The sequence below is a fragment of the Micropterus salmoides genome, unplaced genomic scaffold, assembly GCF_014851395.1.
Source record: "Micropterus salmoides isolate LMB-PRFRI ecotype aquatic unplaced genomic scaffold, ASM1485139v1 Ms_hic_scaffold_2, whole genome shotgun sequence".
NCBI classification, from domain to species: domain Eukaryota; kingdom Metazoa; phylum Chordata; class Actinopteri; order Centrarchiformes; family Centrarchidae; genus Micropterus; species Micropterus salmoides.
Genome location: NW_024041150.1, coordinates 6821476 through 6849333, shown reverse-complemented (window position 1 = coordinate 6849333; position 27858 = coordinate 6821476). Strand labels below are relative to the sequence as shown.

General features: G+C 43.5%; 1 protein-coding gene across 3 annotated transcripts in view; it reads left to right on the top strand.

The window, feature by feature from the left end:
• Window positions 1-25969, top strand: part of LOC119911334 (PH and SEC7 domain-containing protein 1-like) — a 74785-nt gene extending 48816 nt beyond the window's left edge. For 2 of the 3 annotated variants that reach the window (XM_038730180.1, XM_038730178.1), the window contains exons 12-19: window positions 1007-1096; window positions 14451-14494; window positions 16634-16824; window positions 16926-16996; window positions 19755-19912; window positions 21615-21759; window positions 21857-22000; window positions 24359-25969. In XM_038730180.1, coding sequence (XP_038586108.1) covers window positions 1007-1096; window positions 14451-14494; window positions 16634-16824; window positions 16926-16996; window positions 19755-19912; window positions 21615-21759; window positions 21857-22000; window positions 24359-24673 — 1158 coding nt within the window. In that variant the 3' untranslated portion in view covers window positions 24674-25969. Of the gene's footprint in view, window positions 1-1006; window positions 1097-2068; window positions 2542-14450; window positions 14495-16633; window positions 16825-16925; window positions 16997-19754; window positions 19913-21614; window positions 21760-21856; window positions 22001-24358 lie in introns of those variants that run through there. The other variant, XM_038730179.1, reaches the window with a different exon arrangement.
• Window positions 25970-27858: the final 1889 nt, after the last annotated feature.

Below are 27858 nucleotides of genomic sequence, written 5' to 3'. Positions count from 1 at the left end.
CACGTACTGAGAGTGTCACAGTAAAAGTACTCGTCCTGCAGTAAAAGTATATATATCACGTACTGAGAGTGTCACAGTAAAAGTACTCGTCCTGCAGTAAAAGTATATATATCACGTACTGAGAGTGTCACAGTAAAAGTACTCGTGCTGCAGTAAAAGTATATATCACGTACTGAGTGTCACAGTAAAAGTACTCGTCCTGCAGTAAAAGTATATATCACGTACTGAGTGTCACAGTAAAAGTACTCGTCCTGCAGTAAAAGTATATATATCTGCTGCTGAACAGGAGCAGGTCACGCCTGCTTAGATCTTAAGTCACAGTAACGTATATTTCTGTCGTTTTCTCTCCTTAAAAGAAACTAACTTGCAAACAGAAACAAAACTTTAAAGCTAAATAAAAACGCATTGTGAGACAAAGGTTGTGAAACTGGGGGGCGCAGAGCTGCTTCAGGGGGGTCGTGGATGTTGAGCGGACCTGAAGATGCGTAAATGTTAGCAGGTCTCCTGATGAGCTTTTTCAGCGGCGCTGGTTAAATGTACACAGAGCAGCGGATACGAGTCGCCTCCATCCACGAGGTAGCTCCACCCTGAAGCCTCCCCTGCTTCCTGGTCTCTGTTCCTCTAAATGGGACCATAATTTACTAAATGAACATCATGCTGTGTTGAAGAAGACTTGAAACTAGCGACTGAGACCAGAAACTCATCAGGAAAGAGTTTACTGAGGGAATAAATCAGCTGACAAGTAGAAACATTTTCTCACAGACTTCTTCCTGCTTGTTGACGTTACCGTAACACTGTACAGAAAAAACTCTTGTTAAATAGTGTTTAAATAAATTATAAAGGAAGTGATGCACCTCACCTATTCTGTCCAGGTGAATTATGGGAAATGTAGGATTCAGGTTCTGCTTCTTTTCGGACCTTTCTGATTTTAACCCGACTCTCGTTCGGCCCCCAACTTTATTTAAATACAACTAACACAGTTATTTAAAACTGTGTGTGTGTTCAGAACGTGGGGAAGAGGATGTCCAGCAGCCAGTTCGTCTCCAACCTGGAAGGTCTCAACGATGGAAAAGACTTCCCCAAAGATCTGCTGAAGGTACGACTGAGACACACTTACACAACTAACGCACACACTTGCACAACTAACACACACACTTACACAACTAACACACACACTTACACAACTAAACACAACTAACGCACACACTTGCACAACTAACGCACACACTTGCACAACTAACACTCACACTTACACAACTAACACACACACTTGCACAACTAACACTCACACTTACACAACTAACACACACACTTGCACAACTAACGCACACACTTGCACAACTAACGCACACACTTGCACAACTAACGCACACACTTGCACAACTAACACTCACACTTACACAACTAACGCACACACTTGCACAACTAACGCACACACTTGCACAACTAACACTCACACTTGCACAACTAACACTCACACTTGCACAACTAACGCACACACTTGCACAACTAACGCACACACTAACACACACACTTGCACAACTAACGCACACACTTGCACGACTAACACACACACTAACACACACACTTGCACGACTAACACACACACTAACACACACACTTGCACGACTAACACACACACTAACACACACACTTGCACGACTAACACACACTAACACACACACTTGCACGACTAACACTCACACTTGCACAACTAACACTCACACTTACACAACTAACACACACACTTGCACAACTAACGCACACACTTGCACAACTAACGCACACACTAACACACACACTTGCACAACTAACGCACACACTTGCACGACTAACACACACACTAACACACACACTTGCACGACTAACACACACTAACACACACACTTGCACGACTAACACACACTAACACACACACTTGCACGACGCACAGGGATCCTTGGCCCGTGATTGTCAGAGCGACAAAGAAACAGGGAGACGCATTAATTTCAGCTCTTCATGACTGCCGGGCTGAACGAGTGTGTGCGTCTCTCTGTCTCTTTCTCCCACTCTTTTGTTTCCATCTCAGCCTCCGAGCGATCAGCATGAATCTGCGTCACCTCTTCACCTCCATCATCATCATCATCATCCCTCTCTGTTAGTGTGTGTGTGTGCGTGGGCAGCAGCTCCGACTGACTGAGAGGAAGAAAACAGTGAATTCAGACTCTTTATAAGTGAACAACATGAATTATTCTCAGAGAGAGGGTTTTTCTTCTTCCTCTCTCGCAGTGTTTGTGAAGGACTACACTGATGATTGTTTGTCTTTCCAAACCTCCAGATTTTCATGGTTTGATTTAGATTTCCCAACATTTAAAAGAAATAAACACTTCCTGCACCAACACGACAACCCTGATGACAACACACGTGTACCAGCGTCTGAAACGAACAAGCTCCATATCTGATTAACTTAAAATATGTGAAATATAAATAAACAGCCATCTGTGTTCTACAACGCGATCAGACCTGATCACTGTTGTCCACCTGTCCGGTACTTATTTATTAATCTGATATTAATCTTAGCTTCAGTGAGATTAGTGTCAGTGACGTTAGCTTCAGTGACGTCAGCTTTAGTAAAGTTAGCTTTAGTGACGTTAACGTCAGTGACGTTAGCTTCAGTGAGATTAGTGTCAGTGACGTTAGCTTCAGTGACGTCAGCTTTAGTAAAGTTAGCTTTAGTGACATTAACGTCAGTGACATTAGCTTCAGTGAGATTAGTGTCAGTGACGTTAGCGTCAGTGACGTCAGCTTTAGTAAAGTTAGCTTCAGTGACGTTAGCTTCAGTGACGTCAGCTTTAGTAAAGTTAGCTTTAGTGACATTAACGTCAGTGACTTTAGCTTCAGTGATGTTAGCGTCAGTGACGTCAGCTTTAGTAAAGTTAGCTTTAGTGACGTTAGCTTCAGTGACGTCAGCTTTAGTAAAGTTAGCTTCAGTGACGTTAGCTTCAGTGACGTCAGCTTTAGTAAAGTTAGCTTTAGTGACGTTAACGTCAGTGACTTTAGCTTCAGTGATGTTAGCGTCAGTGACGTTAGCTTCAGTGATATTAGTGTCAGTGACGTTAGCTTCAGTGACGTCAGCTTTAGTAAAGTTAGCTTTAGTGATGTTAACGTCAGTGACTTTAGCTTCAGTGATGTTAGCGTCAGTGACGTCAGCTTTAGTAAAGTTAGCTTTAGTGACGTTGGCTTCAGTGACGTCAGCTTTAGTAAAGTTAGCTTCAGTGACGTTAGCTTCAGTGACGTCAGCTTTAGTAAAGTTAGCTTTAGTGACGTTAACGTCAGTGACTTTAGCTTCAATGATGTTAGCGTCAGTGACGTTACTTTCAGTGAGATTAGTGTCAGTGACGTTAGCTTTAGTAAAGTTAGCTTTAGTGACGTTAACGTCAGTGATGTTAGCTTTAAAGTTAGCTTCAGTGACGTTAGCTTCAGTGACGTTAACGTCAGTGACTTTAGCTTCAGTGATGTTAGCATCAGTGACGTTAGCTTCAGTGAGATTAGTGTCAGTGACGTTAGCTTTAGTAAAGTTAGCTTTAGTGACGTTAGCGTCAGTGATGTTAGCTTTAAAGTTAGCGTCAGTGACGTTAGCGTCAGTGATCTTAGCTTCAGTAAAGTTAGCGTCAGTGACTTTAGCTTCAGTGATGTTAGCTTCAGTGACGTCAGCTTTAGTAAAGTTAGCTTTAGTGACATTAACGTCAGTGACGTTAGCTTCAGTGAGATTAGTGTCAGTGACGTTAGCTTCAGTGACGTCAGCTTTAGTGACGTTAGCTTTAGTGACGTTAACGTCAGTGACGTTAGCTTCAGTGAGATTAGTGTCAGTGACGTTAGCTTTAGTAAAGTTAGCTTTAGTGACGTTAACGTCAGTGACGTTAGCTTCAGTGACGTTAGCTTCAGTGACGTCAGCTTTAGTAAAGTTAGCTTTAGTGACGTTAATGTCAGTGACGTTAGCTTCAGTGAGATTAGTGTCAGTGACGTTAGCTTCAGTGACGTCAGCTTTAGTAAAGTTAACTTCAGTGACGTTAGCTTCAGTGACGTCAGCTTTAGTAAAGTTAGCTTTAGTGACATTAACGTCAGTGACATTAGCTTCAGTGAGATTAGTGTCAGTGACGTCAGCTTTAGTAAAGTTAGCTTTAGTGACGTTAGCGTCAGTGACGTCAGCTTTAGTAAAGTTAGCTTCAGTGACGTTAGCTTCAGTGACGTCAGCTTTAGTAAAGTTAGCTTTAGTGACATTAACGTCAGTGACTTTAGCTTCAGTGATGTTAGCGTCAGTGACGTCAGCTTTAGTAAAGTTAGCTTTAGTGACGTTAGCTTCAGTGACGTCAGCTTTAGTAAAGTTAGCTTCAGTGACGTTAGCTTCAGTGACGTCAGCTTTAGTAAAGTTAGCTTTAGTGACGTTAACGTCAGTGACTTTAGCTTCAATGATGTTAGCGTCAGTGACGTTAGCTTCAGTGAGATTAGTGTCAGTGACGTTAGCGTCAGTGACGTCAGCTTTAGTAAAGTTAGCTTCAGTGACGTTAGCTTCAGTGACGTCAGCTTTAGTAAAGTTAGCTTTAGTGACGTTAACGTCAGTGACTTTAGCTTCAGTGATGTTAGCGTCAGTGACGTCAGCTTTAGTAAAGTTAGCTTTAGTGACGTTAACGTCAGTGACTTTAGCTTCAGTGATGTTAGCGTCAGTGACGTCAGCTTTAGTAAAGTTAGCTTTAGTGACGTTAGCTTCAGTGACGTCAGCTTTAGTAAAGTTAGCTTCAGTGACGTTAGCTTCAGTGACGTCAGCTTTAGTAAAGTTAGCTTTAGTGACGTTAACGTCAGTGACTTTAGCTTCAGTGATGTTAGCGTCAGTGACGTCAGCTTTAGTAAAGTTAGCTTCAGTGACGTCAGCTTTAGTAAAGTTAGCTTTAGTGACGTTAACGTCAGTGACTTTAGCTTCAATGATGTTAGCGTCAGTGACGTTAGCTTCAGTGAGATTAGTGTCAGTGACGTTAGCTTTAGTAAAGTTAGCTTTAGTGACGTTAACGTCAGTGACTTTAGCTTCAGTGATAGCGTCAGTGACGTTACTTTCAGTGAGATTAGTGTCAGTGACGTTAGCTTTAGTAAAGTTAGCTTTAGTGACGTTAATGTCAGTGATGTTAGCTTTAAAGTTAGCTTTAGTGACGTTAATGTCAGTGATGTTAGCTTTAAAGTTAGCTTCAGTGACGTTAGCTTCAGTGACGTTAGCTTCAGTGATGTTAGCATCAGTGACGTTAGCTTCAGTGAGATTAGTGTCAGTGACGTTAGCTTTAGTAAAGTTAGCTTTAGTGACGTTAACGTCAGTGATGTTAGCGTCAGTGATGTTAGCTTTAAAGTTAACTTCAGTGACGTTAGCTTCAGTGACGTTAGCTTCAGTGACGTTAGCTTCAGTGATATTAGTGTCAGTGACGTTAGCTTCAGTGACGTCAGCTTTAGTAAAGTTAGCTTCAGTGATGTTAGCATCAGTGACGTTAGCTTCAGTGAGATTAGTGTCAGTGACGTTAGCTTCAGTGACGTTAGCTTCAGTGACGTCAGCTTTAGTAAAGTTAGCTTCAGTGACGTTAGCTTCAGTGACGTCAGCTTTAGTAAAGTTAGCGTCAGTGACGTTAGCGTCAGTGACGTTAGCGTCAGTGACGTTAACGTCAGTGACGTTAGCTTCAGTGATGTTAGCGTCAGTGACGTTAGCTTCAGTGATATTAGTGTCAGTGACGTTAGCTTCAGTGACGTCAGCTTTAGTAAAGTTAGCTTTAGTGACGTTAACGTCAGTGACTTTAGCTTCAGTGATGTTAGCGTCAGTGACGTCAGCTTTAGTAAAGTTAGCTTTAGTGACGTTGGCTTCAGTGACGTCAGCTTTAGTAAAGTTAGCTTCAGTGACGTTAGCTTCAGTGACGCCAGCTTTAGTAAAGTTAGCTTTAGTGACGTTAACGTCAGTGACTTTAGCTTCAATGATGTTAGCGTCAGTGACGTTAGCTTCAGTGAGATTAGTGTCAGTGACGTTAGCTTTAGTAAAGTTAGCTTTAGTGACGTTAACGTCAGTGACTTTAGCTTCAATGATGTTAGCGTCAGTGACGTTAGCTTCAGTGAGATTAGTGTCAGTGACGTTAGCTTTAGTAAAGTTAGCTTTAGTGACGTTAACGTCAGTGACTTTAGCTTCAGTGATGTTAGCGTCAGTGACGTTAGCTTTAGTAAAGTTAGCTTTAGTGACGTTAACGTCAGTGACGTTAGCTTCAGTAAAGTTAGCTTCAGTGACGTTAGCTTTAGTAAAGTTAGCTTTAGTGACGTTAACGTCAGTGACGTTAGCTTCAGTGACGTCAGCTTTAGTAAAGTTAGCTTTAGTGACGTTAACGTCAGTGACTTTAGCTTCAATGATGTTAGCGTCAGTGACGTTAGCTTCAGTGAGATTAGTGTCAGTGACGTTAGCGTCAGTGACGTCAGCTTTAGTAAAGTTAGCTTCAGTGACGTTAGCTTCAGTGACGTCAGCTTTAGTAAAGTTAGCTTTAGTGACGTTAACGTCAGTGACTTTAGCTTCAGTGATGTTAGCGTCAGTGACGTCAGCTTTAGTAAAGTTAGCTTAGTGACGTTAACGTCAGTGACTTTAGCTTCAGTGATGTTAGCGTCAGTGACGTCAGCTTTAGTAAAGTTAGCTTTAGTGACGTTAGCTTCAGTGACGTCAGCTTTAGTAAAGTTAGCTTCAGTGACGTTAGCTTCAGTGACGTCAGCTTTAGTAAAGTTAGCTTTAGTGACGTTAACGTCAGTGACTTTAGCTTCAGTGATGTTAGCGTCAGTGACGTCAGCTTTAGTAAAGTTAGCTTCAGTGACGTCAGCTTTAGTAAAGTTAGCTTTAGTGACGTTAACGTCAGTGACTTTAGCTTCAATGATGTTAGCGTCAGTGACGTTAGCTTCAGTGAGATTAGTGTCAGTGACGTTAGCTTTAGTAAAGTTAGCTTTAGTGACGTTAACGTCAGTGACTTTAGCTTCAGTGATAGCGTCAGTGACGTTACTTTCAGTGAGATTAGTGTCAGTGACGTTAGCTTTAGTAAAGTTAGCTTTAGTGACGTTAATGTCAGTGATGTTAGCTTTAAAGTTAGCTTTAGTGACGTTAATGTCAGTGATGTTAGCTTTAAAGTTAGCTTCAGTGACGTTAACGTCAGTGACTTTAGCTTCAGTGATAGCGTCAGTGACGTTAGCTTCAGTGAGATTAGTGTCAGTGACGTTAGCTTTAGTAAAGTTAGCTTTAGTGACGTTAACGTCAGTGATGTTAGCGTCAGTGATGTTAGCTTTAAAGTTAACTTCAGTGACGTTAGCTTCAGTGACGTTAGCTTCAGTGACGTTAGCTTCAGTGATATTAGTGTCAGTGACGTTAGCTTCAGTGACGTCAGCTTTAGTAAAGTTAGCTTCAGTGATGTTAGCATCAGTGACGTTAGCTTCAGTGAGATTAGTGTCAGTGACGTTAGCTTCAGTGACGTTAGCTTCAGTGACGTCAGCTTTAGTAAAGTTAGCTTCAGTGACGTTAGCTTCAGTGACGTCAGCTTTAGTAAAGTTAGCGTCAGTGACGTTAGCGTCAGTGACGTTAGCGTCAGTGACGTTAGCGTCAGTGACGTTAGCTTCAGTGATGTTAGCGTCAGTGACGTTAGCTTCAGTGATATTAGTGTCAGTGACGTTAGCTTCAGTGACGTCAGCTTTAGTAAAGTTAGCTTTAGTGACGTTAACGTCAGTGACTTTAGCTTCAGTGATGTTAGCGTCAGTGACGTCAGCTTTAGTAAAGTTAGCTTTAGTGACGTTGGCTTCAGTGACGTCAGCTTTAGTAAAGTTAGCTTCAGTGACGTTAGCTTCAGTGACGCCAGCTTTAGTAAAGTTAGCTTTAGTGACGTTAACGTCAGTGACTTTAGCTTCAATGATGTTAGCGTCAGTGACGTTAGCTTCAGTGAGATTAGTGTCAGTGACGTTAGCTTTAGTAAAGTTAGCTTTAGTGACGTTAACGTCAGTGACTTTAGCTTCAATGATGTTAGCGTCAGTGACGTTAGCTTCAGTGAGATTAGTGTCAGTGACGTTAGCTTTAGTAAAGTTAGCTTTAGTGACGTTAACGTCAGTGACTTTAGCTTCAGTGATGTTAGCGTCAGTGACGTTAGCTTTAGTAAAGTTAGCTTTAGTGACGTTAACGTCAGTGACGTTAGCTTCAGTAAAGTTAGCTTCAGTGACGTTAGCTTTAGTAAAGTTAGCTTTAGTGACGTTAACGTCAGTGACGTTAGCTTCAGTAAAGTTAGCTTCAGTGACGTCAGCTTTAGTAAAGTTAGCTTTAGTGACGTTAACGTCAGTGACTTTAGCTTCAGTGACGTCAGCTTCAGTGATGTTAGCGTCAGTGACGTTAGCTTTAGTAAAGTTAGCTTTAGTGACGTTAACGTCAGTGACTTTTGGGTTTGTGGTCTTTGTAATTACGTTTCTTCACAGTTTTTTACTGGTTTCCTACACAACGTGATGAAAAACACGATTACATAAAAAGTCGATGTAAAGACACGGAGAGGCACATTTTTCTACCAAGTGTGAAATACACGTTACGCAGTTTCAGCCGCTAGTAAAACTGGCTTCAAGGCACAGGGCACTTCCTGGGAGCTCGGAGGAAATGATGATATCAAGCCGACCAATCACAGTTCATGCAGTCAGTGTCGCCGCAACGTGTAGGTACATTTTGGGGAAGTGCACGTCAAGCTGCGGAGTAGATTTAGACGCAGAAGTAAAAACCTGTAAACCGGGCGCAACACGGCGTTTTCAGACTGAGCTGCTGATGAATTCCACACCTCCTCATGTGTTTGTTAGTGTGGAGGGATTAAACGCACACACTGAGACGGTCTGGAGTGTGTTTGTGTGACGCTGTTTAACGAGACGTGAACAGGAAGTCAGAGCTGACTCATTAGTAAAGAGCACATTAATAATTATAAATGTAATTTACTCTCTGTCTCAGAATAATAATCAGCATCGTCGTGTTTAAAGGTTCCAGATGACGACGTGTTCAACAGGTTTGTGTGAAGATGAAGGCAGCAGCAGATTTAAGTCACGCGGTGTGTTTACGTGTTTCACGTTATGTAATGTGATGTTGAATCTGCAGCTCAGCGAGGACACGTTAATGAAATGGACTGTGTGTGTGTTTGCCCCGAGTCTGAACTCACCTGATGAATCATTTTTCATTTGTGAATTAGTCTGAGCGAACGCGTCTGCGGCGCGAGGCTGCTTCTGATTTAAGACGTTTAAATCAGAAGGGTTTTTCCTCCTGACTGTACAATAAATGTAGGATTATAAATGTCAATAAAATCTAATTAGATATTAAATTTAAATTAAATTTGATTAAAATAAGATAAATTAAATACATATATGAAATACTAAAATACACTAGATTTATTTAACATATAATAAGAAATAAAATAGTAAAACAATGGAAAAATATTTCTTTATAAAATAAGAACAAAATGTAAAATGTTACTTTCTGATATATAAAACATATATGTACATAACAAAATGAAATATTAAATATATTATATATTTTAATATTTCATTTTATTAACTTTCTACTTGTTTTGGTATTTTATTTATAATAAGAACGTAGAGCTGCTCTCCGTGTGTCACTTTTCCCTTTATAAAACTGTGTTGTTCATTCAGCAGCACATTAATATATGTAAGATATATAATGTGTATATATATTTTATAGTAACAGGCAGTTTAGATGGCGCTGAGTCTTTTCCTGCATTTACATTCAGCTCTCTGAGTCCTCAATGATTGACAGCTCCAAGGAGAGCAGGGGGCGGGCTGAAGCTCCAGTCCCTGCGCTCTCATTGGCTGCTGCTGCTGGTAGAAAATGCGCATTGAGAGAGCGAGGGGGAAAAAGAGAGAGAGAGAGAGGAGGGAGGGCGAGCAGCGCTCCTCAACAGAGTCTCTCAGCAGAGAGAGGAGGAGGAGGAACAGGAGGAGGAGTGAGCTCACCTGACGGAGGGATTCTCCTGCAGGACGAAGACGACAACAAGCGAAGGAGGAGGAGAAGAAGAAGAGTGGGAGTTGAAGTTGGAGGACGAAGAGATCAGCGTCTGAGGAGGAGGAAGGAGGGATTCTTTCTTTTTTTTTTCCCAGAGTGCAACAGGAGAAACTCTCCTCTTTTTCTGTCCTCCCCATCAGCTCATCCCTGTCTTGCCTCCACCTCTCCGCCTCCTTCCATCCTCCGTCTTCAGTCGGGGTTGTGGCGTCTCAGCAGGAGGCTGACGTCAGTTTTGGGGTGCTCTCTCTCTCTCTCTCTCTGCATGTGTGGTGTGCTCGCTCGCCCCTGCCTTCCCGTCTTTCTTTTCTCTTCTCTTGTTTTTTTTGTTTTTTTCCTGGTGAATGTTTTGGACGTGAGAGCGAGCGGACGCTGCTGACGTGCATCTCTATTTGCAGCCCAGGGATTCTCCTCCACCGCCGCCGCCGCCGCCAACGCCGCAGCATCAGGAGGCTGCGTTCAACAGCCAGTTTGAAAACAGACTCACATTTTGGAAAAATCAGCAGCAGAAGATCAGAGTTGTGGTTTGGATATTTTGTGTTGGTGCTGTTTCTCTGCAGGAGCTGATGGGATTAAACACACCGAGGCGTCTGGAGTGTGTCGCTGTTTAATGAGGCGTCAACAGGAAGCTGACCCCACTTTGACAACCAAACTTCATTTTTAACAAAACAACATCCTCCAGAAAATATTTACTTCTTTCTCTGATAGACCTGCAGTTTTCTTTCTCTGTTGGTCTCCTTGAGATGAAAATTTGTCCTCAATTTAACGAGTAATAATCAAAAATATTTGCAGGGCGAATTTACTCTCTGTCTCTATTTAATCACACATTTAAACACTGTGTATAAAGTTGCCCGATGACGATATTTTTTACATAAAAAGTATTTTAAAGGAGCTGAAAAGATAAATCTCTGTGTGGTTTAGTGACACGTGAACAGGAAGGACAAGCTGCTTCCAATATTTAGTGACAGAATTTATCTTTGGCTCCATCAGTCATTTCATTTATTCATCTTAATTATAAAATTAATTGTATTTGTGAAGTTATTTCTTCAGTAAACCTGCAGATTTGTTGTTTTCTTTCTCTGTTTGGTACCCTGAGGTGGAAATTTGGCAATATTTATAAAGTAAAGTAAAAATAATAAGTATTGTAACAATAATTTACTCTCGGTCTCAACAACACTGTGTATAAAGTTGCCTGATGCTGAAATTTTTAACATAAAAAGTCTTTTTTAGAAGATAAATCTTGCAGAGCTGTTTAATGAGACGTGGACAGGAAGTACAAGCTGCTTCAAATCTTGAATTTAGTTAATGTTATTGTATTTTTGTATTTATTTCTCTGATAAACCTGCAGCTCTGCTGTTCTTGTGGACATTTGTCCTCAATTTACTGAGCGATAAGCAAAAAGAATCATTATCTGCAGCCCGGATTGGAACAATTCGGTTTAATCAACTAAACATTGTATAAAGTTGCCAAAATCTGAGTTTTTTTCACGGTTAAAAGTCTCCTGAAGGACCTGAAAAGATAAATCTCGCAGCAGATTGCGTCCAAACTGATCAGCGGCTGTGACGTGTTTGTTGGCAGCGTCTTTTTGTTTTCGTGGCGTTGCCTCCACAGACCTGAGCGAGCCGCCGGCTGTCAGCCTGCAGGATTATGAGCCGGATGAAACGCTGCTGTGTTTTTATGCATAATGAATAAAGATCCATAATGCAGCAGGGCTGAGCTCCGCCGAGGACACAATCAATTCACACAGCTCGTCCGCTCATCTGTTTAAAAACCTAGATCCATGCTCTCCATTTGCTGGAAACAGGTTTTCCTTTTTTGCAGAGCTGGTTGTCAAAGTGGAGTCAGATCTGTGACACGTCTGTGAGACTCCTGCAGAGTTTCACGAAGAGTTCTGAATTATTCGGAGGTCATCTAGAGGTCGTCCTCTCCTCTGCGCGCCTCATCTTTCCCTCTCAAACCAAAGCTCGTCTTGGTTTTCTTGTGGTCGTCTGCCCGTTAACAGACTCTCTTCTTCTTCATTTCCTGGATCGCTGTTTTTAAGCACAGAGACTCTGAGGTCCAGTCGGACTCTTGTGAACCTGAATCGGACGCTAATCAGACGCTCTGAACTCTGAACTCTGAAAAAACCACCATGATTGGCGTCAACAGCATCCACTCGTCAGGCCGCATGCGCTCACGGTCGCTCTGCTCGGTCCGGAGCGGGCGGGACTCGAGGGACACCGACCCGTTCAGGTATCCCAGAACCCCCCGCTCTCGCTCCCTGAAGCCGCTGGCCTTCCCCGACCTGCTGGGGAAAACCCAGGACGGACAGCAGCACCGGCAGAGCCGCAAGAAGAAGGTAGAACCTGGAAACACCCAGTTTGAGATTTAAGAACGTGACACTATGTTTGCACTTACAGACCACAAGAGGAGGTAGAACACCGCAGAGCGCAGGATACAAACACAAGAAGAAGGCAGTTTTCACAACCGGGAAACCTGTCAGTGCTCCTGAGGTTGTAAAAACTGTCACTGAAAGGAAAACATATGGATATAAACTAGATTAACAAGAATTTGTATGCAACGTGAGCTTATTGATATATATACATAAACACCATACGTTCATTTAGTAGGCAGCATGCAGAACGTAGGCGTAGCACTTTATTCAGAAAGCTTGATTTATCCTCCTGCGTAGGCTTCGCACGTAGCCACGCATTTATTCTTGTGCGTCCGTGTCTCCGTCGTTCTGCGATTACACCCCCAAACACTAGTCGGCAGCAGCGCTACAGCGTCCACTGTGTCGACTTTTGCCGGCCGAGCAGGCTAACGTGAATGGGGGTAAAATTGTAAACGTGCGGCCGGTGTAGCCTTTTCAAATGTCACCGACCGAGTGGATCACAGTCTGATAGCGAAACGAGTCATTTCACAAATATATTGATCCACCGTGTTACAGCCGCTGGTTTGGCCGCTAGTAAAAGTAACTTCAAAGCACGGGGCACTTCCTGTCGGCATTGCGAGGCTACCTAGCCGACCAATCACAGCTCTCACGGTCCGCGTCGCCTCGATGTGTAGTTACATTTTTGAGGAGGTGTAGATGACGGCGCTCCGCAGAGGCTACGCCGTCGATTTGACGCAGAAGTATAAATCGCAGTTAAGGGGGAAGAACTTTTTATGATCAATCACCGTGAGGTCAAAACCGGTAAACTACTTTGAAAGCGCATAATATTTGTTTGGAAGAAGGTCTATGATTTAAAACAGAGCAGGTATTTAAATAAAGGCCCGTCTCTAATGAAGGCCGGGTCATTAAGGACCTCGTTCAGTCCGGACAGCTCCAGGAGTGAAACCTCCCCGGACCAGACTGAGGTGCTCTCAGCTCCGGATCACACTGGACCATGGTTCAGTTCCTTTCTAGGGTGAAAGCATTATTTTGGATGGTTTGGACTTTCAGACCGTTTACAGGAAGTTCCGGTGGTTCTTGTGGAAAGTAGCAGAGAAACATGTTCCTGACCCCCAAAGCTACCCCCCTGAAATAATATAACTATGTTCCACACACAACGTGGAATTTGACAGAACAAATGGAATTAACTGTAAAACGCGGAAAGTCGTGGAATCTGTAAAAATGTTGATGCTATTTATAGATTTAGGGAAGTGTTTTTGCCCGCAGCGCTTCAGGAACACGGTGCTGCTGTCCTCATCCCGTCAAACTGTAAACAAGGAGCAGCGCCGCCCACCGGAGAGCAGCGTCAAGTAATGACCTGTGACCAATCACATGACTGCACATATATTATGATATTTACATAATACATCAGATTCATTGATACTGATTCAACTCATTGTTCACATGTGATCACAGACTGCGATGATAAAAGGTGCTTCAATTGTAAAACACAGAATACTCAGTAAAACACGATAATTGGCAATAAATAAAGCAGCTTTCTTGTGGTCGTGGTCGTGGTCTCGTCGCTCGGTATCTGAATATCCAGCTCCATCAGGAGGGAGAAACTTTAGCAGTAAAACTGTCTTAAGTGTACGGAGAAGGTGACGAGGCTAAACAGACACCACATATCCGTAACTCTGCAACGCCGGTAGTTTCGGTGGAGAAACATCGTAGGGGAAACACTGGCTCTGAACAGGTACGAGCAGTTTCGACGTTAACAACAGAAAGTGAGCTGAATTCAAAGCTGTTAATGGGACAAAGATGTTCCCCTTATTAGTCTTTCATAATAAATCCTACAGGAGGAAATCCAATCAAAGCTGCTCTGTAAATCTGCAGCCTTCTCTGCTGACAGAAAGACAAACTTCCTCTAATGAACTGAGACGATCTGAGTCCAGGTTTCTGTTTTAAACCTGCAGGTTAAACTCGACTGTTTCTGTGGTGTGTTTTTATGTGTATATCTGACTGTGTGTTGTGTCTCTGCAGACTCTGTACAGCTCCATCAAGAACGAGAAGCTCCAGTGGACCATGTAAGTTTCCTCCTGCAGTCTGAACCACCAGCTGGTTTCCACTGGTTTTAACTGTGTGTGTGTCCCCGCTGCCCCGACTCTCTTATTTAAGCCTCTGTTGCCGTGGTAACTGTTCCCTGCTTTCTGTCCTCGCTGTAATTACAGGTCGGCATCCCGACGCCCAGGCTCGACTGTGGACACGCGCGCAGTATTATATGCATTTTGCGTGTGTGCTCGGTTCTTCTTCTCTCCTTCCTGTCTGGATCTTAATGTTCTGCAGCTGTTTTATTTTTTAACCTCTTAACATTCCTGTAAAATTCGTTTTAAAAGTAAATTGAATGCAGTTCTTGAACCATCTGGAGTATCTGCCTGGTTTTGGGCTTCTCTGAAAGAAACACTCTGCAGTGTCTAACCCAAAAGTCAGAATGACTGTAAGAGCTACTGGAACTGATTAACATAAGTTTAAACACACTAAAACTAATAGATTTTTCATTTCTGCTTGAAAATGTTAACAAATGCATGCAGACAACTACAGCTGGGAAACACTGCGGGGCCGCAGCATAAAGCCTTAACTTACCTAGAACAAGTTTAAACTTCATACCAGTACCATGAAAAATGTTTTCCACAGTGCATTTTTTCTGAAACAGCCCCTTGGCGGCTGCTGCTGCGTCGCTCCGTATCAGCCGGCAGCTCGACGTAGACGTGCTTTTTATTTGCTGGTAGAAAATGAACTTCCTACTTGGTTATTTTCAGAATTTTATTGGCTACACGAAGTGCCGGTCATCGGCACAGTTGGTTGCAATTGGCTCGGTCTACCCAGGAAATAACAGGGGCCATGTGAGCTCCTGTTGGGTCGGATTAGCCCTCAGTCGAAAGGTCAGAGTTCAGCGGCTAATTTGAATACAAGCTATCGTAGTTTTTTACATTTAAATCGGAGTTATTACGGTTATAATGACATACGAGCCACGTCTGCCAGCAAATATGAAGCAGCCGTCTCTGGGGATTTACTGATGGAATAATGTGTTTTATTATATCAGCAATAACGGCGTGGAAAACAATTGATTTTTAGATGCATCGCGATGCGGACGATTCTGAATCGATTCACAAATGTCAATAAGCCCATTAGCGCTTAGCTAGCGTCCTCTCCTCATTCTTCAAAGCTACGTGACGATGAAAGCAGAGTTAAACATGAGCGCTACGTTTCAGTCTGGCTGTAAATGTACAGTGCAGGTCACAGTGTGTCCGTTAATTAAAGTCTGTCTGTTGTTTTCCAGCCGCTGGGAAAGAGGAGGCAGTTAGCGCTAACGTTAGCTAACATGTCCTCTTCAGACTGCGGTCTGGAAGCTGAGCAGGACGCTCTTTGGCTGCTAGTTCAAGCTCGTTTGTTGTCATTCATCCACATGTCGAGGGCACAAATGAATGAAATGCTGCTTCTCAAGGCCCACGGTGCTCAGATTACAGTAATCCACTTACAGGACAAGACAAACATGTAGCGACAGCAGACGAGACAAAACACAGGATCAGATATATTAAGGTGGAGTGAACGTGGTTTGGCTGCAGCGTTGTAAAGTGCGAAGTTCAACACGTATCTGACTCTGTGCTAATAAACAGCAGCAGCAGAGGTCAGTGATAAAGCTGTAACCATGTAATAATGCTATGTTAGCTACATTTATATGACGTAACATAAATATCTGCATTTCATTTCTACCTACTTGTTTGGATTGTTGTTAAATACTTTGCTTTAAAAGTACCAAGTCGTCACACAGTGAGAAAAATACATCTGTGTCCTGTTCGTTTTACAGTCGCAGCCTCATAATCGTAATGAGGTGCCCAGAAATTCCCACCGAGGTACCGAATCGTAATAGTGAGACCAGTGAAGCTGCTCACCCCTAATCAGTAAATGCACAATTACATGAACACAGATGAGCGTAAAGGAGACAGAGATGGTTTGTAATGAGCCCAACAGCTGCAGAGTTTTTCAATTAACTCGACGCCTGCTGGATCTTAAATGAACAGGATATGTTGGACTAAACTGGGTTTCATCCCAAATATAATATGATGAGGAGTCCTCACTCATCGCTGAAGCTTAGACACGTGAGCAGAGAGCGATGTGAGGTCACGAGAGGATGAATCTTTAATGGTTCCTTCTGTCCTCTGAAGTGATGAAGAGGAGCTGAGGAAGTCCATGTCGGAGCTGGCCGACGTCCGAACAGACTCCGCCTCCCACACCATGAAGCGGCTGGGGAGTGGAGGAAACCCGCTGGTGGGCGTCGCCCATCAGGCCGACGGCGAGCTGTACAAGAACGGCTTCCTGGTCCGCAAAGTCCACGCCGACCCCGACGGGAAGAGAAGTACGTCGCTCTGACTTCTTCTTCTCTTGTTTATTCTGTAACCTGTGTTTTATGATAGCAGCTGGATGAACTCATTTCCCATGATGCCTTGTTTCTCCTAGCTCCACGGGGTAAGAGGGGGTGGAAGTCTTTCTACGCCATGCTGAAGGGTCTGGTGCTCTACCTGCAGAAGGTAAACATCTGAACTACATTTCCCAGCAGCCCCGCTGTTTCACACACTGAGGGTCTATTTTTAACTCTGCGTGTCCCAGATCGGGTGAACATCAAACAATGTGGGTCAGGATCTAAATCTGAGTCCGTTTCTAATGTCATCGCTTTGTTTTTATACTGTTTTAAACCAACCCGTTATCCCTCCCCGACTCGTCACATACGGACGCACGGTCAAGACCATCAGCGTCAGTCTGTAACGCACTGGGGATCCCTACAGCGTCATAGTTCAACGCAGTGGGGGGGGAAGCCCTGTAGCGTCAGTTTGTGACGGTGAAGGCAGGTATACGATATTTACATTTATTCATTCAGCTGACGCTTTTATCCAAAGCGACTTACAATCGCTCTACATGTCAGAGGTCGCACGCCTCTGGAGCAACGAGGGGTTAAGTATTGGTGGATGGTCACAGTGGGGAGTTGAACCCGGGTCTCTCACACTAAAGATCTTATCCACTGCGCCGTCACCTCCCCATAGATATTAACAGAAAAGAGTGAGTAAGGAGGCGGCTGGAGGACCAGAACCCCGACTTTGAACCAGGAGGTTTGTGTCCTGTGTGAAACAAGAAGTCAACATTAAAGATTTTAATATAAGTTAAAGTTATGCAAGTTAACTTAGGTGTTAACTGACGTCTGTAGATATTTTGACCCAAACCATGATCTTTTCCTGACCTTAACCAAGTAGTTTTTGTGACTAAACTTAACCAAACTGCAACGTTTCACGACTTTAATAACGTGCCGTTTAAAAATGCCGATGTTTCGCTACCGCTTTATTTTGAAAGTCTAACCGGACAATGCAAATTTTCCTTGTTGCTAAGCGTTGCTAACTTGACCATGGAGCCTTAATCATCTAAAAATGACACTAAAGGGATCCCCAGGGCGTTAAAAAGCGACGCCAAAGGGCCTTGACCGAGCTTTCAGATGTAACGTGTTGTTTAAAGATTTGAAGGGTTTAAAACTTCTCTGGTTCACAGTAACGCTTCGTTCGGCAGCTTATTACTTGGTTTCTCATTAAAAATAAAATATTTTCTCATCCTATCGAAGTCCTTTTTTCCATTATATCAAAATCTTTTTAAAATACATGACAAATAATCTCAAAAAATGTATCAGAATCAGTTTTTTTTTCCAGGTATGTGTACACGTACGAGGAATTTGACTCAGGATTGTACGTTGCTCACGATACGCTTACTTATACAATAATAAAATCAGACACAGGCTACAGTGTAGAGAACACATATATATATATATATATATATATATATATATATATATATATACACACTGTAAACAAAAACAACAGACAGATTGAGACAATGCAGGAATAAATAAGTATTATGTGCAGGTGTTGTGTACTTTAGGTAGGTGGATTTGTTAACAGTTTATAGAATATACAAAATGAGCAGCTCTGAAATAGAGAATGGTGAATAAATAATAAGTGGAAACCAGTAAACAGGTGGCTGATTAGAGGCAGAGTTACTGGGTTATTGCACAGGAGTCAGCTGTGATGGCTTGTGGGAAGAAACTGTTGGTTTTGGCGTGCAGTGCTCTGTAAAGTGAAACTTTCATATCTTCTAGATTCATTACACATAAAGTGAAATATTTCAAGACTTGTTTTGTTTTAATCTCGATGATTACTTGAATTTATCAAACAGAAAGGTCGGCCTGAGAAAAGCTCTGATCGGCTCTGATCAAGTTAAACTTGATTCTGCTGCTCACAGAGAACTGTATTCAATATTCAAATGTGTTGCACCTGTATCAGAAACACAGGTGTCATGAACGCCGGGGAGTACAAGTATAAATAACAAATGAAAATACCTTTTAGAAAGGTTTCTTTGCACATTAAGAAAACATGCAATGCAATTAAAATATGGAAGAAACAAATGTGCACTGTCCAAAAAAAAAGGAACTTAAGCTAAAAAAACAAGCTGCTGATTATAAAATGACCCAAAAACATGCAGCACAGATCAGTAACTTTAACAACTTCCAGACACAGTTTGTTTTTGGCCAAGTTTTCTGTTCTCTCCCTGTGAACGTGACAAAAGAGGAGGGAAGACCAAATCATGTCTCGGCAGGACGATGTTACAGGAGAAACAGATCTGAGAGCAGCACTGACTGAGATTCTGTTATAGTTTGGTTAGATATTTAGAAATATAACCTGCCACCTGAATCCTGTGTTTCCTTTTACATAAATAAAAACATTTCCACCATAAATTATTGCAGAAACGTTCACCAGAATGCAGGTGTGCAGTGTTTAAAGATGAACATTTACTGAGGGAGGCCCCCCCCAGACCCCCCGCTGATGTATATCTCAGCATTGAGGATATCTTTAAAACACTGTTGAAGATCTTTTCATCATCTGTTCATGTGATTTCTAAGCGAGCTACGTGTCTCTTCACAGCCCTAATCTGACCTTATGTCCCCGCCACTTTCCAACAAATCAGAAACTTATCTACAAGCGTGAGATGTTTTTAGAACAAATTACCCCCAAATGGTGTTAAACAGCTGATGAATGATTGATGAAACAGAATAAATAGAGAAATTCTGAGTTTATAACTCATTAAACTTCTTGTTTTAACATCAAAATCTTGTTAATTTGAGAAATCTGAGCAGAAGGCAACACAATGCTGCCGCAAAGTTTTAGTCCTGAAAACTCTTGACTGACGGCGGGTTTAGGGTTTAAACGTGGCTGGATACTGATGTCGTGCTGCTCTGTGATTGGCTGACAGGATGAGTACCGTGCGGAGCGAGAGCTGACGGAGGAGGACGTGAAGAACGCCGTGTCCATCCATCACTCTCTGGCCATGAGAGCAGCCGACTACAGCAAGAGACCCAACGTCTTCTACCTGAGGACGGCCGACTGGAGGGTCTTCCTGTTCCAGGCTCCGTAAGGACCAACTCGCCTCCCTGTTCTTTCTTTCCTTCAGTCGCTCCAGCAGCAGCAGGATCATTTAAAATCCTTTCATTTACTGACTCCACCTCTTCCACAGGCAGCGGGTTGTGATTAGCTTCATTAGTAAAGGGGCTAACGTGATGGTAAACTGATTAATACCAGCTTTAAAACAGACCTATCAAACTGCTTTTCCAGTCCTATATCGTAGTTCTGTGACGCCTGTATGGCAGCTTTGCATGATTCAAAGGTCAAAAACAATAATTTTCTGACTAGGCCTTAATTTCAGCCTCTGTCTGAAACAAGCTGTAGATGCTCCTGTCTCTTTAAGTTCCCCCCCTCAAAGCCCACTGTCTTCTGATTGGCCAAGACCTGAATCATGTTACCAGGCTGCTGTTGTTGCTTTCAAAATAACACATGCTGATACAGTTTTAATTGCCTTTTCCTGCGCAGACCCCTGATTTGATGAGATGTAGTGTTTGAACTGAAGTTTCTTTAGATTAGATAAGAAAAGAAAACCTTTATTTGTCCCACAGTGGGGAAATTGCGGTTTGCAACAGCAAAGACAAGAGCAGAGATAGATAAGTGAACAAAGTAGCATAAAGAAAGTGGCCATAATAATGAGATTAATATAAGTAATAAAGAACACACAAGTGTTTCTTTCTGCCGTAGGACAACGTTAAAGGTTTCTGGACATCCACCACAGAAACTACAATTCACTTCAATATCTTTCCTAAATCTGTACTTAATAAAGTTTTTAGCTGGATCGAATTTATTCGTTTAAATACTTTAACCTCATTTTTTTTTTAAGCTTTGGCCATGTTTAACATGAACATCCGACATTGTAACATTGAAGATAAGTCATCAAATGTGGAAAAGCATAATAGGTGTCCTTTTAATTTCCTGTTGTGACGCTTCTTTAGAACATCAGGTAACTTTTGATATTTGCACACCTGTAAAGTAGTATCTGACCGTATTACACAAAGTTCATTGTGAAGTTTAAATAAAGTGTGGTGACCACAGAGATGTTAGAAAGCTAAGGTTCAACAGAACGCTGGGATTTGTCAGGAGTTATAAGCTATTATTTGTGTTGAGGCAGCGGTGGTTAAAATATTAGAAAAGCAAAGAACACAAAGGGCTAAAGGCAATACTGTAAAAACAGAATTACAACAAGCCAAGATCAGTTAGTCATAATTTCTATGTAACAGATGATTTACATTCAGACTTCTGCAGAGAGGAACATGCCTGCTGGATCCGCGCTGCACAAGCGCTTCTGTCAGTCACAGAAGGTCGCCGCAAATCTGCCTGTTCAAAATGATCCAACTAAATCTTTCACATCAAGATCACAAAATGTTTTTTAATCACTGGAGATGAACTGTGATGCAATAGGAATATACTAAGATATGAAAAACCTTATTCAACAGTACATTTCTAATATCGAACAATGACAACAGTCCCCTAGCTGCTGGCTGTAGGGTTAGCCGGTCGACATGCTGACAGTCGCAGAAACACTTTATATAAAACAACAGAAACAGCCCAAACAGATTAATATAAATCAAACAAACACTGTCCCGCTGACTGTCAGCTGGAAGCGATAGACATGTTGGGAATGTGCTAATATTTATTAACGGCAGAGTCGCAGCATCCTAAATATACACACTACATGTACACATTATCGTCTGCCCTCCTCTTCCTGCAGGAATGCAGAACAGATGCAGTCGTGGATCACGCGCATCAACGTGGTGGCGGCCATGTTTTCGGCTCCGCCGTTCCCCGCGGCCATCGGCTCCCAGAAGAGGTTCAGCCGTCCCCTGCTGCCGGGGTCCAACACCAAGCTGTCCCAGGTACAAACTCGGGTCCACGGAGGATCTCGGAGTAGTTCGGCTTCATGGTTGTGTGTCAGGTTTTACAGCAGGACTGTGTTCTCGTCCGTCCCCGCAGGAAGAGCAGGTCAAATGTCACGAGAACCGGTTCAGGGCGGTTTCCTCCGAGCTGGCCGACCTGACGGCCTCCACACCGGACCGGAAGGTGAAAGGTCGCGAGCTGGAGGAGCAGAAACTCCGACAGGAGTACCTGGAGTTTGAGGTGAGGACCCCTAACCCTGAGCACCACAAGCTGAATCCACGTCTAAACCCTCAGACTGCCTCAAATTGGCCCTCAGAGATCCTGCAGGAGGTGAATCTGAGTCAGAAACCTCTCTCCTCCTTCTCAGAGTCCAAACTGAGCCAGATCTGAACATGAAACACGCGTTGAATCATCCAGCGTGACTTTCACTGCTCGGTGACGTCGTCCTCTCTGATGTCCAGAACAAACGGCCAGAAATCTGCTGAGATCAGAGAGAACAGACGCCGCTGTTTTTAACTTTCCTTCAGCATCACAGTGATCATGTGACAGGCGTCTGTCGTGCAAGCTGACAGCTGATTCAGCTGCTGTTCACTGAGACAGTTTGACTAAATGAGAACAAAGACAGGCTGAAAAACACGAGTGAGAAGAGAACAGCAGCTCCGACCTGCAGCTGAAAACAGGACGCTCTCACTGTTTTCTGTCCTCTCGTTGGTTCTTGACCAGGCAGACATGTTGCTGTAGTTCTACCTTTACTGCACTACATGTGTGTGACAGCTTTAGCTTCCAGGTTACAGTTTGTATCTGCAGGTGTTGGCGATCACCTGCAGGAGGAAGAGTTACTTTACGTTCTGAGAAAATCCTCCTTCAGCTGAGTAAACTCTTTAAACCCTCCTCGGATCAGCCGGAAAACACTTCGTCACAAAGCTGAAAACCGGCTGCTTTTCAGCGCCGCTACAAAGACATGGTTTATAGACCATGATGCATTGCTGCAGATTAAACTACAACAACATCCAGATTAACGCATCAGGCATATTAATCCAGAAACATCAGATGTAGCAGAGAAACATTTTACCACAGGGGGAGTGTCTCAGTGTTTGGACTGAAGTAAACGGCGTGAAACCCTCCTGAGTGTCTCCGTAAACCCTCTGAGGTCTGAATATAACTGCTGACAGACGGACTGAAGTTTCTCTGCAGCTCCTTCTGTCTCAGCTCTTCATCACTAACTGTGACTGGATCCGTCTGTCGGGTGTCAAACAGGCTGCAGAGGCACAAACACACGGTGTCGGGAACACGGAGCTCCGCTCGAGGACCGGTCTGCTGTTTGCTTTCCGTCCTGCTGAGCGCATTTTACTCCGTAACCAGTGTTGGGCGAGTTACTTTTACTTATTACTTCTTAAAAAAGTATTACGGTATTAAAAGCAACTCGTTGTGTTACTGTTTTACTTTCACTATCCTGATCAGCAGCTCATTATAGAGATGAATCCACTTTACTGGAGCAGTAATATCCCGAGGAGTCGACAACACTGCAGCCTCTCCGAGCAGAGGATGCTCTGCAGGATAAGAGCGTGTTCAAAAAAGCAGCAACGGATTGAAGTTTTTACAAAACATCAAACGTTTCTTGACGCCTCTGGCTGAAATAAAAACAAAGCGAGTCTCTCCGGAGTTCAGAGCTTTTACAGAACATCAAACGTTGCTTAACGAGTCCGAGCATCTGTGGCAGCAGCTGCCCGAGTTTCTGTCTGCAAGTTTCACGTCGCTGCTTCAGATGCTTCAATAAATTAGATGTGGAACTGTTTGCGGTTGAAAGCTTTTTGCTGGTCGCACAAAGTTTACAACGGACGACAAAGTTGTTTTTATCTCCGACTGTGACACAATAATGGAGATATTTCCAGCTGTGGAAAGAACGCCTCTCTCCCTCGTTGTCTGTTCTTCCTTTAGCTTCTGGGCTTGAACAACATGAGGTCCAGCTTCTGCCACAGCGGTCAGGGACTGAAATATTATTACTGTAGTGGAAACAACCTTTCCTCTTCTCGGTCAGAGGGACAGTAATAATACTGCTGCCCAACACTCGGATCAGAATCACTGAAAGATCTGAAACTGGTTCAGTTCTCTGCAGCGGGTCTCGTGTGAGAGCGAGTTCTGTCCTCTTGGCGTTCCGCCTCGCTGTAATTGTTTTTCCTGCGCCCTGCCCTCCGCTCTTGGAGCCTTCTCACCGCTGCATGCGGTTATTGGCCGGGGTTACACACCCACAGGTGCAGGGGCACCAAAGCAGAAGGAGAAGCAAAGACACACTGAGTTTTCTTTCTGCCTGTTGGAGAAGAGGAATCGAGGCTTTCAGAGGTGAAATGTGCACTAATAAATTCTTGTTTTAGTATTTAGGGCCAATATTAGAGATTATTTCAGGCTTTCAGCAGCGTGAGATGTTTATTTTAGTGAACAGGTGAGAAGAGCTTCACTTCCTGTTGATATGATTCAGATCAGCTGAAAACCAACAGATCTGAAAGTTTTCAGATTTTATTTCCTGTGATAATCAAACTGTCCTCTGTGACGTCACCGCCGTCTCTAACCGCCGTCTCTCGTCTCCGTCCTCCTTTACAGAAAACCCGGTACGGTACGTACGCCATGCTGCTTCGGGCCAAGCTGTCCAGCGGAGACGACGACCTGTCTGCCTTCGAGTCGCGGCTGTTTGACGACGGCGGCCTGCAGAGGGCGCACTCCAGCCCCACGCTGCCTCTGGAGGGCGCCAACAAGGAGAAGACCCGCGGGTCCAAGACGTCGAAAAGCTTAAAGGTCACGTCCTCGACCTCCAAGACCGGCGCGGGCACCAGAGAGGGAAGCAAGAAGAACGGCGGCGGCAACAATCAGCAGCTGGAGCTGCAGAAACAGAGCAGCCAACAGGAAGAGGCGCCGTAAGGCGGCGAGAATCAGGTTTTATATAAAGTGTGTAGCTGGAGACGGACATGATGCATCATGGGTAACAGGCTGACATCCTCCTTTAAACCTTTTCTGTTAAACCTGATTCTGATTGGCCGAGGGGACTTTTCCTCCGGAGCCGAGCTGAGACGTTCGAGGTCGGTGGGAAAGGAAACGCTCGTCACGGAGCGGGACGAGCGAAGTATCGAGACATTCAGGAAACACTAACGAGGTTCGCAACGTGTCGTCTGACCATCAGCCAGCTGTCGGCTCATTTCACGGCCAGACGGCGTTCAGCACCTTCACTTCCTGTCAGATCTTCATTTCAGGGACTTTAACCCTTCAGCGTCCTGCGGCGCCATCTGCTGCTGCTGAGCTTGTAGGTACTTTTATTTTTTTTTTCATCTCTCAGAGCGACAAACACTGACCTCCTGCACCGTCTCCTAGCAACAAGAGATGGACTCCCCCGCCACACAAACAAACAAACGGGCCGAGGCTGTGATGATGCGTCACAGAGTGTGTGTGTGTTGCAGTACTGTGAGTACACAGTAATACTGCGTTAGCACTTGCTGTGTGTACTTCCAGCTGAACGTGAAGCTGCAGCTTGTTTTTTATTCATGTTGTTTTCCTCACTGAGTTCTGCTGAAACAAAGCGGCTGTACGGAGGTTTGTTAGTGACCACAAACTGACTGAGCAACAAACAGTCACTTAAACTCAATCAGGCCGAGTCGACGGCCGAATACCTTGCTTTACTCATCGCTGCTTTGCTGCCTTTATAGAGCGCCGACGTGAAACCACAACCACTTCTTCTTCTTCTGCTCCAGACGTAAAACAAAACCTCATTCAAAACTCCATTGACATTTCTAACAATTCTAAAAACTAAAAACTCTTCCTCAACATCACGTCGTCGGGCTCGCTTTATGCGTTCGGCTCAGGACGGAAAAACATTTAAATATTTAACAAAACCATTTCCTGTTAGCCTGAACGTCACGGCTCGACAGAAGAGGCCATCAGTTGCAGAAGCTGGACAGGAAGTGACGTCGTGACCTCGGCTCTCTATAAACGCTCTGAACAGGTCTAACGCTCGCTCAGTAGTTTGGTCGTTAATAAACTTCCTTTGTTTCTCTCTCTCTCCGCTGGAAACTTAATAATGTTTGAATCCGTCCACTTTCCCCTCTCACCCCTCCCGGTCACAGATGGAACACGTGTTGATCGGAGAGTTCAGACGCTGTGAGTGAAACTTCCTGTCTCGCTCTTCACACGTCTTGTTGAAGTAAAGAAAATGAACCTTTTGCTTGTTAAGACAAACTGAAAAATGAAAGTCTCCTGATCATCTTCGCTGTCGGACGCCTGCAGGGATTCTCCACGTGCAGTTCCCTCTTGAAGCCAGCAGAGCGCGACGTTGAGCCGCGAACAGACGTTCAGGCTCAATCCCAATCTTTCACATTTACCTAAAAGTTCAAAAATGACAAGGCCAGCGTTCAAATATATTAGAGTCAAACTTAACTTAAAGTATGTAAAAGTACTCATGTAAAAAGTCCATATCAGAATAATTTATATGATATTATTGGATAATTCATCACTTTAATGTTGCAGATGGTACTTTATTTACTGCAGGGAAGCTTATAAGATAATTTATCAGTTAGTCACATTTTGTATTAATAATCTGAAAGATAAATATAGTGAGAGAGTAAAAAGTACAACATCGGCTTCAGTGCAGTAAATGTACTCTAACATTTCTTTCACTGTGAAAGATAATTAGGAGTTTTGGCGGGAACAGTGAAATAAATCAAAATAAAAAATAAAGAGTTGGACGTTACAGAAGTCAAAGTCAGAACTTCATCTGGAGTTTCTTTTTCTTTTTTGAATCTCGGGGACGATTCATCATTTTAAAGGAAAATCTGCACAATAAAGAAACAGTTATCTGGTCACATGATCACTGTTGAGTCGTCCAGACAGACCTCAGATCAGTGTGAAGTCGCTCTGACACCGGTCACGTTTCAGTTTGTGATGACAGACGTTGTCAGATATCCACTAAAATAACTGTTTGTCCAGATTGAGTGATCTCATTAGGTTTATAGGCTTCGTCCAGGTCACGGTTCATTAATAATACTCTATATAATAATATCCTGGGACTTTGGAAACATCAGCATCGTCTTTGATTTCCTTCCCGTGCAGCGTTTCTGTGTAGTAACAGGTGTAATGAGAGGAAACGGTCGCCAGGTGGCAGCAGAGAGAAGTGTTGGTGTTAAACAGAATGATCCACCCTAAAGTTTCAGATTCAGACTTCACACACAAGCAGAAGCTGCAGAGTCGTTTCATCTGTTGCTCACAGGTTTTTCTTTATTTGGAAATGAAACTCTTCAGACTTCTGTTCGTTTGACAGGTTTGTGATCAGGAGCACAAAAAGATCCTGAACATCAATCTGTGACTCCAGATTCCCTGAAAACGCTGAAGGAACGGCGGAGGTCTGGACTCCTAGAGGAGGAAAGGTTTGTGATGAACGCGCCTCGGTGTGATTACAGACTCACAGAAACACTGAGAGGGACGAACAGGAAAGTTCGACACTTTGAATGAAGCTGTTTTTCTCTTGGTGTGCGGTCGTCTCCGTCCCGAAGACGCTTAAAAACAGCACGGAGGGCTTTATCGAGTCGAACCACACGTCTCAAAGGTACAAGTGAAAGATTCTTTCTGTCCGGTGGTCTGAAGAAAGTCGTCTCATGACCTCGATCCGCTTCTTGAGATCAAAACAAGAAAACCGGTTCCGAACACGTCACACATGTAGATCTGGTTCTCAGTCCTCATCAGTGCTCATGAGCTCTGGGATCAGAGATCCTCTGTACGGGGGTTTGACGGTAAATCCACACCAGCTGTTTCTGGCGCAGTCCGAGGCTTCTCACATGGCGCTGACGTCTTGCTTCAGATTCCCCACGAGCCGAGCCATTCTTACCCCCGCCGCCGTCTCTGAAGCACATGACACTAATAGAGAGCCTAAGCCCCTCCCCCTCTGGTGGACCCCCATGGGACCTTTCAACGGAGAGACAACTAATGTTTTGACCCGTTTGAATTTAGTCCTGAGTTACACACACGATGTTTAAGATAATTTAATTCAAGAAAGTCACAGTTTGTGACATTAGGTTATTATATATTTTCATACTACATATCTCATAATTTTGACTTAAGTA